The sequence below is a fragment of the Agelaius tricolor genome, unplaced genomic scaffold (assembly GCF_023055355.1).
Source record: "Agelaius tricolor isolate 1412-34295 unplaced genomic scaffold, bAgeTri1.0.p SCAF_5, whole genome shotgun sequence".
Taxonomy (NCBI): Eukaryota; Metazoa; Chordata; class Aves; order Passeriformes; family Icteridae; genus Agelaius; species Agelaius tricolor.
Window position 1 is genome coordinate 4,043,830 of NW_027269265.1, and position 17,936 is coordinate 4,061,765.

General features: G+C 41.2%; 1 protein-coding gene across 2 annotated transcripts in view; it reads left to right on the forward strand.

The window, feature by feature from the left end:
* Positions 1–17,936, forward strand: part of PELI2 (pellino E3 ubiquitin protein ligase family member 2) — a 72,115-nt gene that overhangs the window by 46,014 nt on the left and 8,165 nt on the right. For both annotated transcript variants that reach the window (XM_071426164.1, XM_071426165.1), the window contains 3 exons: positions 10,132–10,233; positions 15,123–15,320; positions 15,613–15,801. In XM_071426164.1, coding sequence (XP_071282265.1) covers positions 10,132–10,233; positions 15,123–15,320; positions 15,613–15,801 — 489 coding nt within the window. The remainder of the gene's footprint in view (positions 1–10,131; positions 10,234–15,122; positions 15,321–15,612; positions 15,802–17,936) is intronic.

The window sequence follows — 17,936 nt, forward strand, 5'->3', positions numbered from 1 at the left end:
AGATCATGGACCCTGGCCCCCAGTGCCACATCCAGTCTGTTTTAAACACACCCAGGGATGGTGACTCCACCATCTCCCTGGGCAGAGCATTCCAGAACTTTATCACCATTTCTGTAAAAAACTTCTTAATATCCAACCTGGATTGGGAAGTGACTGTGGTGGATTCTCCTATAAATTCCTTTTGGCTGCACACTGCTATCAAAGCTGTTTAGTGGCAGACATGACCTGTATTTTGGCTCAAGTGCTGTCAGCCAGTTCTTTTGTGCTTGCTTTGCTCAATAGTGTGCTGTTGGTATTGATATTTTCCCCAATCCCTCACTCCACACTGAAGTTCAGTAAACACACAAAGATGCTGAAGTTAAATGTGTGGCTTTCAGCTGAACCTCCCTCTGCTGCTGTTGCTTGTGTTTTGTGAACCTTGCTGGTATCTTGGATAAATTCTGGAGTAACACTCAGGGACAAAACCTTCTGGGATAAATGAATCCTAAATTTGGTTGTAAGCACTTTGTTGTAGCTCTGGTGACTGAGAATGGGGTTTGCTTTCTCACAGTGTTTCTCAGTTTGCAGAGTGGGGAGGCAGTGCTCGTCCCACATCCCCCAGAGCCCTGACACCTCCTGGCTGCAGAGATGGTCTTTTTTTTTAATCCCTTGTATAATTTAGAAAGGTTTGGGAATCAGGACCAGCCTTTTTTTGCACAGATTCAGAGACAGCACCAGAGGGGTTTACAGTCACTTATGTTTTGGAATGAGCCTGGCAGCTGCACATGTGGAGAGGAAAGCTCCTTGCTTCCCACTTGTTAGCAACTTGATTTTTCAACTCCCATGCAGCACATAAATCAGGATTTAATTCTGACTGCTGTTTTATGTATTATCTTGTTGACTTAAATCACTTAAATAGCTCAGTTAAACACAGTTCAGAGTGTGTGTGTGTTTTTAAATACACTAAGTTGTGTGTAAGGAATGTGAGTAAGCTCTGAACTTTGCCCAGGAAGATGCTTGGTAATGTGTATAAATGAGAACTGGAAAGGTTACAAATACTGTGTTTGCTTTGCCCTTGTAGGGCTAAAGAAGCCCAAAATAATTTTTTTTCCCACATGCAAGATGTGGGCTGTTAACTTGTTAGTGAACTGAGAGGTCAGATCATCCCTTTTATCCCTGTAGGAGCCAGATCCTACAGATTTACCTGGTTTGTGCCTTCTGCCCCCAGAAATCCCTTGCAATAAGGAAGCTCTGCTTGAAAAGTGGGCTTAACACACTTCTGCCCAGAGCTACTGTCAAGTTTGCCTAACTTGGTTCAAGCACCAGTTGAACTATTTTACAGGATATTTTTTTATTATTGAAAGTCTCCATGGAGGAAATTGCCACAAAGTCCAATTTGCAATGACTTGTTGCAGTTCCTGCAGCAATCCCAGACCAGTAAAAAATAATCTGATTGCTTTTGGGTTTGTTCTGTCAGGACAATATTCCATAGTGTCATTTCTAGAAAGCAGCTTCTGTCCCTGATAGGCTCTATAAAATCTTAGCTGCTTTCTAGAAGCACTGAATGGCTTTTTGGCAAGAAGAATTTGCCTTTTTTTCCCTCCCATCCTCTTGAGAGAGTTTTGTGCAGCTGCTTAACAGGTCTGTTAAGGTAACTGTCTGGAGAGTCTTTGGCTGTCTTAATGTAGAACTGAGTCATGTCAGATGCAGTTTATGGATTCTGGGAGCTGTGGAATGATCTGCAGCTTCTCCTGGTGTTATTGTGTGCTCTCCTTGGCAGGCAGGCACAGCTTGGTGCTCAGGGGTGCTTTGATTCACAGAAGCATTCACTGCTGATGAGCTGAGTGTACAAATCTTTCAGGCTGTGGATTGATAGAAGCCCTTGAGAGGACTTTAGCACTATATTTTTTCTTTTTTTTTTTTCTTTTTTTTTTTTTTGGTCTGGCTTTTAGTTAAGGATTCTGATTTGTGGCTATTCTGTGTGCTTGGCATACCCAAATACATGAGTGTAGCCAGGCATCTGCTGCTTTTGTTCTGATGTGTATAAATGAATTGTAGACTGTTGGCACCAGAATGTTCAGTTACAAACACTGTTGCATCCTTCTCTAATTACTGATATTTTTGTGGGTGTGTCAAGAGATTTGGGGATGTGATCCAGCTGCAGTGACAAAATCATGTTTATGTGCCTTCATGTTTAAATCTGTAGTCTTCCTGGAGAAATCCTACTCTTAGGAAATTAATACCAGGAGTTTTGGGATCAGAAGTTTTGCTTTACAAATTCACACATGAGGGAAAGTCTCACTGGTGTCCAAAAATTATTAAATAATTTGAGTGTAATCTGTACTGAGAAGAATATGGAAATCTAATCTGTGATACAGTGAAGGATCCCCATATAGTCTGTAGTGATCAGTTAAGACAATGAAAAGAGAATCCCTGCTGGAATAAATAAGAATTAGTGTGGCTTCTTTTTTTTAAGTATGGAAAAGTTATTATTGACTGGAAATATAAAAAAAATGCAAAACTGCCAAAAATCTGCATGTGACAGTCTGATACAACACCACTGAAGGTCTCCTATGAAACAGATGAAACTCTGCATAGGACAGTGATAGACAGAAATGCCTCCTGAGGCTCCAAAGCAGCTGAAATTGCCCTCAACACAGGGTTCCCAGCAGGCAGCTCTAGAGCAGCTGTGCTAGGAAGTGTCACAGCAATGTGCAGGCATGAATGTGTCCAGAGGAGCATTCTGGATTTTGGGAAGGATGATTTATGCTTTGGGTAGTTGATGTATCTGACACTGCTGCAGTTTTGTGTGATGCCTCTGAGCTGTCTCTGGCTCTGGTCTGTTTGGGGGAGAAATTCAGCAAACTGACTAAAGGAGGAAAAACACAGATAATTCCAAAGATGGATGAAAGATCACTTGTAATATATCGTTACTGAACATGGCAGAAGAAAATGGAAGGAGAGAAGAAAGATCTTAAGGGCTGGAAAAGTGAAAAAGTGAGATTAGGCAGAAGAAAATGATTCATAGGTTGGTTCTGTAAAGTGTTGGTTCACAGCCACCAAAAGTTGGTGATTTACAAAGCAACTCCTGAGCTACTGTGTCATGAAGTTGATGTGTGTTGGTATAAACTGGTGTCTACTTTGAGCTGCTTTTACTGATTTGGGGGAGCAACTGAGCTGTAGAGCTGGTCAGGAGTCCTAGGAATGAGGAGGGACTCTGGTCTGGTCAGTGGCTGAAAAAATGATGGTTTGGACCCCTAACTTCAATCTGTGCACTTTCACCAACACCCCCTGTGCATTTTGAAGATGTTTTGAATACTCCTTTTTGTTTGAGGAGTACCCTACTCTACATTCTTCTGAAAAGCAGAGTTTAGCCAAGTGTCTTATCAGCCCAAACTTAGCTTTGCAGTAGCTTATCTAGGAAAAACTAGAAAGTTTCCTATCTAGGAAAAACTAGAAAGTTTCCTATCTAGGAAACTTTTCCCTTTCTGCCTCCTTCCTTGCAGCAGGACCCAACCAGAGAATTAGGGAATGGCATGTTTTGATGCTGCCTCTCTAGAGAGGGTGCTGTGTGTGGTATTGGCTGCTTGTCTAAAACAACACAGATTCAGCAAATGGACAAAAGGGTTTAACATCTGCCTTTGAGTTGATAAATGGTGAAGTGCTCCAGTGGCAACACACAACCCCACATGTGCACTTGGAGCAGATGGCTTTGATGTGTGCTCCAGACAAATGTGCTGTCCCTTCTGTCCCCTCCAGCCTCAGCAGGAAAGGGTGCACAGAACAAACTTGGGAGTGCTTCAGAAGCCATAAAAATGTGAAGTGTAAATAAAACCACTCTGTGCTGACTTTGTTTCTGTGTAGTCACTGAGCTTTGAGTTTTGGGGGGCGATCTGCATTCAGGAAAGTGAAGTGGGGTAGGTGACCTGCTATTTTCATGCTTCAACTTGTTCATTTTGACAGGGATTGCAGACAGTGCCACACATAGGTTGTTTCAAAGTGACAAAATTTAATTTCTTTGGGGTGGCACATTTCCTTCCCTACATGCAGTTACTGGCTCTTGGTCGTTTTTTTGGCCATTTCCTAATACTCATTTAGTTGTCAAGAGAATATTGACAGCTGAAGTATTAGAGACAGACAAGGTGTTAACATTGATATTTCAAAAATGACTGCATAGATGTTGTTGCAGTTGCAGTGTTTATAAAGAAAGGGAAAATCCTGGAAGAATGGGCTTGTATGGAGCTGTGCAGGAAGCAGATGCAGAGTTAAAAGAGCTGGGCCCATGGTTCTGGTTGATTTAGATATTTCAGTCTCTCCTACAGGCACATTAAACCCTGAAGTTTTCCATAATAATAATGTGTCCTTTGCAGAAGGCTGTAGGAAAATTACAGTATATATATAATGGCTGTATCAGTAGGCAGAGGTCAGTGTAAATGTATTGAAATGCTGTCTTAGAGAAGCAGCAATTCTGGGCAATTACTGTTAGGTTTGAGACAGAGTAAAATTGCAAACAGTCTTTAGCTCATGATCTATGAATTGGCATTTATCTTAATTTGCTGGGAAACTTCCCAAGTGGTGGACATGCTTTTCTGATGTGGGTAAAATATCAGTGGCTCATGCTCAGGAGCTTTTGTTAGGTTATCTTACGATAACTCAGAGTCTGCTGGCTCTGGCAGCCAGTCTGTCCAAAAATCCAGTGGAAATGGGATGTGTTCTTCACTTTTGAAGGCTTCCTTCCTTGCTGGCTAAAGCTTCCTTTTAAGTTGCAAGATCTTTTGTCTGACATCCCTGAGTGTTTCTTGTGTTCTCTTTTTATAAAAGCAATGGAAGGCTGGCAGCCAAGTCTGAAAGCATTTAACTCATGAAGGCTCTGCTGTCATTAATTTTAAGCACGTCACTGTGGTGTCGGTCAGCTCAGCTACCAACAAAGAAAACTAAAGTGTTCCCATAAATCATTTTATTGTCCTAATCCAACCTAATTAACTAAACTAAAAATCCTATTCTGATGAAGCAGCCCTTCCTGTGAGACATCTGCCTCTTTCTTAATGGATTTTAGCTTTTATTTCTGCTGTAGTGCACAAGAGTTGGTGACTGTAATAACGTTAAGTCCCTCTTGCCCTCTGTGGGGAGCTCACCTGCCACAAGGGAATTCATTTCAAATTTCCAAATGTAGAGGATTTTTTATTTTTTTTTCATTCCTTGGGAGCATGGTGTGCAAGCCAGGAGGAAGCAATGAAATCTCTATTTCTAGAAGTGGATTAGACTTGTTTCCCTGCAAGCTTTGCAAGTAAAGGCTCTGAGAATTTTGGGATCTGCTTCTGTAGTTCATTGACAGGCTCCTGACACGGAAGGTTTGACTTAACAGTGTTAAGTTGATGTAATCGTGCAGTGAGCTCCTGACCTGTTCTTGAACTCTGGGGCTGGAGGTGGCTCAGGGGAATGAGCAGCACTGTCACAAAGTGTGCAGGGCTTTGCTGTGGCACACCAGGACATGATCCCAGGCAGGGAACATCTGGCTGAGCACAGATAGAAATGCAGTGTAGGAGAAAAAGGTGGAAATTCTGACTAAAGAGCTATTTCTGCTCTTGGGGATAATCTGTTGAAGATTTGTTAAATTCTAGTTTTGTTCCCTCCTTTTTCTGTATCTTGGCTGAAAAAGAGCACTAAGAAACACTGGTTTTAAATATAACCTTTATATATTCTTATTCCCTTTATCTATGAGGTGCCTTTACATGGGGTGAGGCAATTTGATTTTCTCCCTTCTTGAAATGCTGATAAAACTGATAGCATCCCCTTTGCAGGGGAGTGAGTGCAGAGCACAGAATTCAGATGGACTGAGATATTCCAGGGGCTGCCAGAGTTGCAGTGTTGCTGCTGGGAAAGCAGACTCTGTTTGATCTCTATTTGATCTTGGCTCCTCTGAGACCTGACAGATTTGTAAGTCATAGCCTTTAGCTGCTGCTTTGATTGTGAGGGCAAAGTGCTGGAACGAGGTTTTGTTCTCAAAACGGAGAGAAAGGAGCAAGAATGAAAAAGTGTGTGTAAGGAGGCAGGGGAAAAACCAAGGCCAAGTGGAATTCCAGCCAGCAGGAAGGATATAACTGGAAACTTGAGCTACTAGCAAAGTTGAAAAACGAAAAATAAAAAAAAGGGAGCATTTGCTTGGGCCATGTTGTTGTGCGGTCATGGGTCCTTTCGGTCTCTGTTAAAATTGGGCAGTTTTTGGTCCAAAATCACCAGAACACAAATCTTGAGGTAGTGGGGGGAGCTGTGGGGTTTGCCTGGAGCAATAGGGAGGAATCTTCCTGCTCAGCAGTGAGGCTTGGAGCCTCCATGTGGGAAGCCCCATGGAGTTGGATGGATTGCTGTGCAAACATGAGCCCTGTCTTGGAAAAGTGCTGGGCAAATCTGTCCCTTGATGCCACGTGGAATGTGGCACTCAGGGTTCCCCTCCTGCTTTTGTTTGGCATTTGGACTTCCTAAAATCCCTCAGCCCCACTATGGACATAGTCACTAGCAGTGGAATCATTCTGGAAAAATCTCTTGCTGCTGTTTGTTCCCCCTGTTTCTCCACAGGGTTTTTGTCAGTTCACCTTCACTTTGCTCTCTGTTTTCTCCAAAGGGAGCTACTTGAACTCAGAACCTCGAGACAGTTAAATGTAGAAAACCAAATGTTGTATGGACAGCTGGATTCACCCAGCCTGTGTTTCCCCAGCATTCCTGCTGGACAAGGGGTGGAATTTTCTGTGTCCAGCCTGGATTGGCTTGGTAGGCTCAGGCTATGGATGTTAGTGAGGTTTTCCAGCATTTGTATCTATTGGAAACTAATTCAGGGTGTTTTCTTTTTTTGTTTTTCCTGTTCAATTTATAATTTTCATTAAACTTTTAAGAACCTGAAAAATAGGAACAAACTGCTCGAGTAAAGGAGTCCAAAATGCTGGGAGTGCCTGAAGGAAGATTTCCCTTCCCTCACTACTCAGGTGAAACCACAATCCTGGGATTTATGGTTGGATTTGATGATCTTAAAGGTGTGTTGAAATTAAAATGATTCTACAATTCCACTCATTCAAAAGCCTAGTGGATTCTAAAAAAAAAGCTTTGAAAATACCCAGTGTTGCTCTGGTGGATCTTGGCAGCCTTGGAGTGGAGGTGAAGAGGCAGAGGTGTGGAGTTTAGTGCCAAGCTCTTGTTTTTCCTTATCCTGTTTCCTGCCTGGAAGGTGGACATGGTGTTGTCCAGCCTGAAACTCTGAATTTATCAGTTCAAACTTGTGAAGCTGCTGTAATTCTTGTAGGAGTCAGGGCTTTTCTCCCACTGCAGTTGCTACACCAGGGCAATTATGTGACAGCATCGAGGGGGTTTGAGGAGGGAATCCTGCTGACAGGAACATTCCAATGCTAAAAGCAGTAAAAAGGCAAACTCACTATTTTGGTTGCAAAAAACCCCCAGATTTGTGCAATCAATCTCCAGACTCTTTTGGGACTTGTAGTAATGTGGTTCAATATTTCCTCAAGCAGTCAAAATCCTTCATGATTTTGCCTCTGTCTGCATTCCACTTGCAGTAGTGTTTTATTAGGAGTCTTAACTTCCACTGTTTCGTGTAGTTCCTAAAATACTGTTACTTGTCTCTTTTTTAAATTTTATTTTTTGACTTGGAAGTGGCCAATTGCTTTGAGACCAGCACTTAAAATATCTGTAAAGTGTCTGAATTGGAGAGTAACTGTTGGTCCTGAGCAAGCTGTGAAAGCACACAAGTTGAAACATTTCTCATAACGTTCTTGCCTTTTTCCAAAAATGATTACACAATTCCAGGAAATTAAATGTAGCATTTCTTCACTGAAAATAACTGGGTATAAATAATGGAAAACAAAGAGGAGGGGGAGTAGATGGGAAAGAAAAGTTGGGAGGGGAAAGGAGCATGCAGAGAAAAGAAGATTATGTCCTAGCCTGGAATTTCAGAGGACACACTGACCCTGGTCAGTATTATTAATATATCTGAGCCTTGAGCTCTGGAGGTGTAGGCCACGACCTGACTCACTAATTCAGGAAGTCCTTTTTGTGTGTTTCCCTCTGTGTTTTTTCCATCAGACCTTAAAACTTTGAGCTTGGGTTCTCAGCAAAGCTTCCAAGTGATGCAGGAGCTTGTCTGGCACAGGGTGAGCTTGGGCCACACGTCCCTGCCTGGGAGTTTTGCCTGGGTGCTGGTGGCCACTGCTGCAGTCAGGACTGTCACATTTACACCCTGTCCTCTGCTGGATTCCAGCTGCAGCAGAGATCTGTGGAAATGAGTGAAATCTTGTGGAGGAAAGCTGTTGCTTTCTGATCTTTGAAATGGTGATAGCTGATAATATGAGTATGAACTGATTATTGATATATTAAGCTTAAAACATAAGGTGTAAGGGTCTCCTGTTGATTTCTTTATTTCATTTCATTCTTTTTTTCTTTATTTCTTTATATCCTGAGAACACCTTTATTTCTTTTATGTCCTAGGAGCACCTGAGACCTGCCCAGGGTTTGAGATCCCTTTCTTAGTTGTCACACAGGCATAGAGGAAAAACTTTAGAGAGCAGAGCTCAGTGTCCTGGCAGGTCCCAGAGTGTAGTGACTTAATCCAAACTGCATTTCGGTGCCATTTGTTCTTGCCACTGTAGTGGTTTTCACAAAACAATATAAATGATCTGGGAAATTCAGAATGTGGTTATTACTGATTACCAAGTGTGTTTACATCACTTTTCAGCTGTTACAATGCCTGGACTTTGTCTTCAAATTTTGTTAAAAGCTTTATTGCAGAAAAGAAGTTCTGGGAAAGGTTGTCTTACCTAATCCTAGAATGGTTTGGTGGGAAGGGACCTTAAAGATGACCCAGTTCCACCCCTCTGCCATTGGAAAGGGCATTTTCCACTAGAGCAGGTGCTAGAACTTCCAGCAAGGGGCACATTGTAAAAACACTGTCTGGTTGTAAATGCATGAGGTTTGCAAGAAACAATTCTTCTATTACGTATTTTCAATAATTCTGTGTCAAATACTCTTGCTAACCCTTAGTAGGCTTTTAGTATGCACATAGATGTTTTTAATACCTCCAGCATTCAGAAGGATTTTTAATGATTTGTTCAATAATTGATGGAGCTTTGGCATAATTTAGGCTTTTGTGAGGGATGGCAGGCAGATGAGTAGAATATATTTAGTTGTTTAGTTTAACCATCCCTGTCTGTGAATTCTTAAGGTGAAAAGCAGAACAAAGGAAAGCAGCAAGTGAGAGAACTTCTTGGAGGAAATTATCCCCTTAACTGAAAACTGGAGAAAGCCTTAATTAACTTATTAATTCATTGCTTAAGTGTCTGCAGAGTGTTTTCTGAGCAGTAACAGTCATTACCTTCCAGAATTGTGTGTGGTTATATGGACCTTTATATTTCCATCTATTGCTCTGTTAGCCAGGAGATTCAGTTTCTCAGCTCGTTTCCCTCAGTCTGGGTGAGATAAAGCAGAAAACAGGAGCTGTCCTCCTCTTGTCTTCTTTTAAATACTGAAATCCTTTTTAATCTTTGATGCTAAATCCCATATCTATAGACACCAGTCTACTTTGACAGGTAGTAAGAAGTACCCTTTAATGAGGAAAACCACACTGAAAGTCTGGATTTTGTCACCTGTTTTATAAAATTGCTGGGCTCTTCCTGATACAACCAGAAATTTACTTCACCTGAAGTCCTGGCTTTTAACTGGAAATCAGTTCTGTTGTTCACTTACTTCAAAAATAAACAAGCCAAAGCTCCCTCAGCTCCAAGTCTTTGCTAGGGTACAAATTGCTGCAAGGGTTAGGAATTAAATATAATTTCAGAGTAAAAAAGGTGTTTGGAAAAAATACAATATTTTTTACACACAAAATAGCATATAAAAATGATATTCTGTATGTAAAAATATATATTAAAATGTAAAAAAAGCACTGGGTGCTTCTGAACTAGAAACAAACGAGTGCAGTTTGGGGTTTTCCATTAAAAACAAACAAAAGAAATCCTATTGTATGTGCTTAGTCAACCTTGTAATAACATGTTACCCTACACTGCTTTTCCTGATCACAGCAAAGGTGTTTATGTAGAAAAATGATTTGATTACAGTATTTTTGTGTATAATAGACTTTTTTTTTTTTATCCACAGGCAATCAGCTCAAAAGGCCACCACAGCATCTCTTACACATTATCCAGAACCCAGACAGTTATAGTGGAATATATTCATGACAGAGATACTGACATGTTTCAGGTAAGGCTCTAAAATACTTGGATTGTTCTTTACAAGCAACATAAGAAACCCCAGTTCTGCCTTATCCTCTGGGTATTCTCTGAGACCTGGGGGATTTCCACAGTCTGACCCAGCTGCATTTATCTATCTGGGAGCACTTGGAAATTTTGCATTATTGTGCTCTTTGCAAACCCACAGCAGCATCTCTTAATATTCTTACTGAGTTACTCCTTTAATTGTGCTCTGCCTTTTCTCCAAAGACAAACAGTACTGGAGAGAAAAGTGTGCTCTGTTTGGGTTCATGAGTGAGCACAGAATTACACCCACCCCCTGCAGATAATCATGTAGGTGGAGTAAAAAGGAAGTGGAAGGAGTAGGACATGGGATGGGGAAGGAGGGAGGCAAAAGGAGCTGGGCAGTAGGGGAGACAAAGCAGTGATAAATTACATTTATCATTTCACTCATTGTGCTGAGTTCTGAGGGGTGTGCAGATCCCTCAGGTGGTGTGGGCTGAGTTTCCCTAAGCTCCCATCTATTGTCCAGCACGTGCTCAGTGTCCCCTGCCTGCATTTGTGTTTGCCTGCATCATTTACCAATCCAGTAACCTAAGTGCTATTCTTGTGCCATGGTTATTTTTATGTATTAAAAGAGAGCAGAAATCCTGTGTGTACTTAGACTTCAAATTTGGAGAACCCAAACATGCCAAACAACCCTTTTTATTCTGGACTGTCAGGTCTGTGTTACCTAGAGCATCTCACCAGGAATTGTTATCCCTCCTCATTCAGCCTTTCATATTTAAAAGGGTCAGCAGCTGAGAGCTGTTGACAGAGAGGAAATAACTCTTTGGAGGTGTTGTTGCTTCTCTTGACTTCTGTGTTTTGCTCTATATTAAATTTTCCAGTGTGTCTGAAACTATTAGGTCCAAATAGGAATTGATTAAAACCCAGTCTTATTCATTTGCTGCAGAATGAAGGATTGAACAGCCAGGATGAACTGAAATAGGTTTTTCTGTGTTGACTAGTGAAAGAAAAATGTAACCCATCCATTGGGGTTACTGTGTGATGCTTGTTTAGCTCTTGAGTAGCTACAGCACAATTTTTTCCTGTATATAAATTTTGAAAAGCCATTTTTGAAAGCTGGAATTTTCTTCTTCTTGAGTACAGTAAAAAATGAATAAAGAGTTGCAGAACAGCTGCTTTTTCTGGGCATACTCTATAGACATCTATTGCACAGTGTCCTAGTGGTGGGTACAGCTGTTTTGGGGAATAAGAAACCATTTCAGTCTTGGGGTGTGGGGAGGGTCCTGCTGTGACTTGATCTCAGTGTGACCTCGAGTGCTGTGTCCTGGTTCAGGTTTCTGCTCTCTGGCTCTTTCCTGAGGATGGCATTCCCTGCATTGGCCTGCTGGAGTGGTCTGCTGGACTGTGGCAATAATTCCCCCCTGAAGCAGGACCACAGCAGCTGAAGAGGGTTTCATTATTTGTATGAGCCATTAGATTGTAACTGTTCTCATGAATCTGTTGGAGAAAAGTTCCTTGAGGATGTTTAGTGGAACGCTGTGGTAGCTGATGACAAAATTCATGTCTGTTGATCCACAGAGTAGAGTTGCATTGTTGGTCAGGCATCACTTGGACAGACAATGCTTGGAGTTTGATGCTTTCTTTTTAAATGTGTGTTCTTGGCTTGTGTAGGATGTGCAAGTTGAAAAGGGAAGGATAATTCCTGGACCACAGGATTATCCTGAGCCTTAGGACCCCACTTTGACTGCAGTTAACATGTATTATCCTGGGCAAATCACTTGGCTTTTGTTCTTTATTCCCACTGTGCTTCTTGAGCTGTTGCTCTGCTGTGTTGTTTGTAGTTTTGTTTTTTGGGTTTTTCAAATGTAACTATATTATGAAATCTGTGTGCAAATGCTGCTGTGTACCTTTGTCTGAGTGACATCCAGGTCAGATTTCTTCATTTAATTACAAAAAAAAATGCACAAATGTGTTCTTCTAGCATTCCCCAGGCTCTATATGCTCCAGCATCCATGTGCTGCTATAAATGAAGATTTTCCTCAGAGTTCAACCATTCTGTTGATATGCATTAGGTGAAGTTAAACCTGTTCCTTTATGGTTTGATGGGGTGGAAATGGGTTGATTATATCTGCTCATGCCACTACAAGACCCAAAATGTGCAGCTCCTACCCTAAATAACCACAAGTTTATACAAGAAGCAGGTACATTCAATACAAAGCATTGATTTTTTTTCTGAAAAATGACCCTTCAGAAGACACAGAATCCAATTCTCACTCTCACCAGAGTGAAATTCTGTTGAAGCCCAAGAACCTGCAGCTGTTCAATTCTGTGCTGGCAGAGTTTGCCTTGTCAGGAGCAGTGTTTTACTGGCAGCAGCAAAGCCTGCTTCTCACACAGTTTAACAATCACCTGCAGAGGACACAACCCTGCTGCCTCTGCAGCACCTGGCACATTTATGGGCTCTTGTTGGAAGTAACTTGGGCAAATCAGATGACACAGTTTTAACAAGAAGGGTCCCAAAGTACAGCCTGAAGTTGCTAAAAGAAGAAAGTCTTCTGTGCTGTGGTGGAAAATGGGAGAAAAATGAGTAATGAAGAGTGTAAAGAGCAGCTCTGAATAATGGACTGGGTCTGTAGTGACTGTGGTCTGCCTGCAGCTGCAGATGAGGTGAAAGTTCTGCAGGGTGGATCTTGATAGCATCAAGTTTTTCATTTATTCCTTAGGTACTTGCTTTTCAGGTGATCTCAAACCCAAATTCATGCTTTAATACAGAGCTTGAGAAAATGGCCAGATTTTGAAGACCACTTTTTCAAATAAATTTAAATGCTGAAAAGTAGCACAGTACATGAGAGTGATCTCCTCTAGAAGGCTTTCTCAGCTGGAAAAGGGAAGAAAACCAAATATTGAAAAGATTTGATTTTGGATATACATATTTGTGACACAAATGTGAAGTGTTTATATAAAATACTACATATCATTCTAGAGATGTAAAAAAGCACATAGATGCACTGTTTATAGCTCTTAATGCTTCTATCTAAAGAAATTGGAATTTGGTGGTGAATGATTAGTGTGATGCAAGGCTGGGAGCACACACTTGTGTGCTTTGTCATCCTTTAAGGAAAAATGAGGCAGATTTTTCTCTAATTGCATCTAAAAGCTTTGAGAGAATGATCTATTTCAGAGACTGCAAGAAGCAGAAACTTGTTATGAACAAATTAATTTCATATTTGTTATTGATTATCCTTTAAGAGACTCCCTGTACAGATGGAGAACAGTCAAAAGTTATTCATGAGGTTCCTGCTGCTGCTCAGTGCTGACTCTTAGCAGGAATTGCTTTGGATGGGAAATAGAAGCCTGGTAGAAATAATACTGTAAAAAGAAGAAGAATATTGCTTTGTAAGATTTAGCTTCAAGTTGTCAAGTTCTATAAATCAGGAATATCCCATATTAAATAGTTTCTAAACTCTCTCTCCTGGGTACTCTAGTAGGCACTTTCTGTGAGAAATTGAAATGTAGACTTTTGATTAGGCCTTGTTGAGTATTTCCTGTGCTGGGAGCTGATCCCATTTTCTGCCTGTGCTGAGCCCTGGGATGTGGAGCCAGTAACTGGATGTGTCACTGGAGACAGGAATTGTGACATGTGTTAGACTGCAACCTGCAAACAGAGCTTGAAGGAGAAGCACAGCTGAGATCCCTGCACTCTTCCTATCAATCCAGTTGTGACAAGGCTTAGGTGTGGATAATATTCATTTCCTTGGCTCTTGAACAATGTTTCTTTAAAGCAGGTTTAGTTTGCAGAGATGTTTGTTAATGATAGAACCCATACATGGCTCCCCATCAAGATCTGAGCAGAATGGAACTTTTGGGGAGACAATGAGATCATGTTTAGTGAGGAGGTTATTTAATATCAGTATAGATACCTGAAAACTGAAGGTAATTTCAGTGAAGAGTATTCCTAATTCTGTTTGATCACAAGGTGTCTGTAAAATTAATATTGTGTTCCACTTCTTGTTCCTCAGCTCCACTCTCCCAGTTAAGCTCAAAGTTGGTGTAACACTAATTTGCCTGTGGAAATATTGATAAAGCCTCACTGTCTGTCTGGCAGTCAGATCCTTCCATCCATGTAGTCAGGAAGTTTTCTGTCCCAGATGTTTCCAGATTTGGAATTAAAATTTTTAGCTGACAAGACAGAAAAATCTTTTTGTCTACTCCTGAGTCTACTCAGTGTTCCTTCCTACACACTATTGGGTGTATTTCATTTCTGCTCAACTCAAGAAAGTTTGAAAATTCTGTTAGTCGTGCATGTGCATGATTAGGAACCAATTTCAACATAGGGTGGGTTTTGTCTGACAACACTTCTTTCTGGGACTATAAATCCTGAAAACATAAAGGTGGGTAACTCTTTGTTATGACATATCAAAATAACCAAGTTCTGGGTCTAAAAAAAGTCCTTTATTTTCATGGCAAATGTATTTGGAACTGGAAAATGTGAATAAAAGTTGTCAATCTAAGCTAGTGCTTTCTCAACTGACAGAATGTAGAGGTAAGTCATTTGCTGTGGTTGGATGAGGAAATAGCAAGGTGATAATACATTTTTTGGTGACAATACTCTTATCAAACAGATCAGCTGTGTTGATCTGTTTCAAGCAAGCATGAACGTCACTTGTGGTAAGTGAAAATTTGTCATTCCACGTCTGTGTTGTATTTCTGCGTGGGACAAATGTGGAAATACAGGTTAGACTCTGCTTGGATCTTAACATCCAAAAGTTCAGTAGACAGAAGTTTGCTGATGTCATCAGTAAAGTATTAACTTGGCAAAACTATGTCCTCAATGCTTCATACTTCTGTGGGTATTTCTATTTATACCATTATCTTAATTGTTTTTTGCAGGTTGGGAGGTCGACAGAAAGCCCCATAGACTTTGTAGTAACAGACACTATTTCAGGAAATCAAAATAGTGATGAAACCCAGATTACCCAGAGCACCATCTCCCGATTTGCCTGCAGGATTGTTTGTGACAGGAACCCACCCTACACAGCAAGGATCTTTGCAGCTGGCTTTGACTCATCTAAAAATATATTTCTTGGTGTAAGTACTGCTAATAATGATGTTACAAGCAAGCTCTGGTTTATATTCTGTTACTTTCAAGCCCCCAAATCTCCTTGTACTTGTTGATAACTTGTACTGTCATTAGACTTTTATTACTCCAATGCACCAGCTGCAGTGTTAAATAGAAACTGCATTTTTATGTGCCTGAGTTATCACCAGCAGAGACTCATGGTCATAATTGTCTTTAACAACGAGGCTGCACTTTAGGAGCTGTTAGAGGATTTTCTTTAGGTTGCTTTGATGCATTTCTGATAGTCACTGTCACACACAGGAGAAAGCAGCCAAGTGGAAGAACCCTGATGGCCACATGGACGGACTGACAACCAACGGGGTGCTGGTGATGCACCCCAAGGGAGGCTTCACGGAGGAGTCCAAGCCCGGGGTGTGGAGGGAGATCTCTGTCTGTGGGGACGTCTACACGCTCCGGGAGACCAGGTCTGCTCAGCACAGGGGCAAACTGGTGAGTGGAAGTGGTTGGTTTTGGTTTGTTTTTTATTTTTAATTTTTGTTGAGGTTGGGATTGAAGGTACTTGAGATGATAGTTTGCGTTCAGACTTAGGTGTTTATTATTTTTTATCAGTGTCACAGTCTTACAGCAGTGAGTTCTGTAGTTTTTCATTAACAAGGCACAAAAATGGTTAACTAGCTCTTGTTACAAGGTCTTTTAAGGCTAAACTATCTAATTAAGAAATGACACCTAAATTATTTTCACTTTTAACTCAATAACTAATCTCTCAAAGTCCCCACTGTGGACTTTCCTCTTCAACTATAAAATATCACCCAAACCCATGGAGAAGAAAGAAGGTAAAGAAGAACAACCTGCTTCTACAACCTGCCCTAATACTTCTATCTTTCTTCCTATTTATTAGTATATTCTAAAATCCCAAACTCTTAAATTTTCCTCCCAGTGATATTACACACTTCTAACCAACGACACACCCATAATCTCAGTGCTATCAGTCAATTTTGGAAGCCTGTTCCATGACTTCAGGTCAAATGAAGTGTTCTCCAGGAAGTCAGAGTCTGTTTGTACAGAAAGTCTAAAATTTTCAACATCTAGAACTCCAACAGGAAGTGACTGAAATTAATGAAGGGGTCCTGTGGATGTGACAGTCTTGTCAGAGAGACAGAAAGCTAGATCAGCTTTCCCATGAAACAGTCTGGGAAGTTTCAGGGAGCTGGAGAGAAAGAATGATAATCAAATGGAAACAATCCACAGGTGGTGTTTTGTAACAAGCTGTTTTCCCATAGGGTTGTTTACAAATGGGTGTCTTCATAATTAGCCAGTGGTGATGGTGTTTTAATTAAAGGACCAATCAGGTCCACCTGTAGAGACCTAGAGTATAAAAAGGAATGGGTTCCTAATAAAATTGTTATTGGCCTTCTGAAAATGCATGGAGTGTGTCACTCTTTATCAGTGTCACTTCTGACTCAACAGTGACACAGGGTATTTGTTTTCCTGGCTTTGAATGGAGGCAGGTACAGCGTGGCTGGCCCTGAGCAGTGGCACTGTGAGTGTGTAAATCTGTGTTACAGCAGATTTTGCACTGCTGTTCTGTTCCTGAGTGTGTGGGAGAACACTCAGAGCTTTCTGCTAATGCCACTTTTCCACCTGAAATAGCACAGTGTTAAAGCAAAATAAACTCTGCTCTGGAATCTCCATCTCTGGAATGTTCTCCAGGGACATGGGGATGTCTGAAGTTGCTGCATGGGGAGCTGTCTTTTGCAGTACTGCCAGAAGAGTCCACTTTTGTGCAAAGGCAGTTTGGGTAAGGCAGCTTCTGTTAGATTTACCTGCCACTGGGAAGATAAGAGGAGCCCTGGAAGTATATTCCTGTTTTCTCCTGTGAGGCAGGATGAGCTTTGCCTTTGCCAGAAGTGAGAGATCTCAGCTGCCAGGGACTTGTGACACATAAAACCAGGAGAGAAGTTCAATTAACTGACTTTGCAACTCTGCCATTGGCTTTGCAGAAAACTGACTGCAGAAGGAGTGAGGGGAATGGAGTTGGGCTGCTCTGCTTCCAGCAGACACCCTTCAGGACATAAATTGCTCTGTCACACTGATGGTGGCAGGCAGATGTTGCCTGGGGACCTGGACAGATGATGTGGCAATTGCAGCCTTTGTGGTTAGCAAAACACCTTTTTAGTGCTGCTAAAGAGAGGCACAGCAAAACAAATGAATCCCCCTCCCTGCATCCAAAACGAGTTGAATGCTCATTTAAATAAAATTGCATGGCACACTGGTATTGATGTGATCAGTATTCCTTGATTGGGTTCATAAAACCAAATGCAGGCTGTATAATGAATTGAACGCGTGTCATATGAGGGGAGCTTTTTGTTTTGCTGTTTGTGAAGGAATTCTCTGAAAAGAGCATCAGATCAAGGCTTCTCTCATCTCTACTTGAACCACTACATTTTTCTGCTGGAATTACTTGGCAGTGGTGACCTCTTATCTGTAGTCTGTATTGTACCACTGAGGTGTTTTGTGCAAGGATGATCCACAGTTAATCTGTGAATTTAAACTGGATTAAAATGTAAATGCTACAATGGTTGTCATTCATAGTATTCTTAGGCAGATGTGATGATTTCATGTGA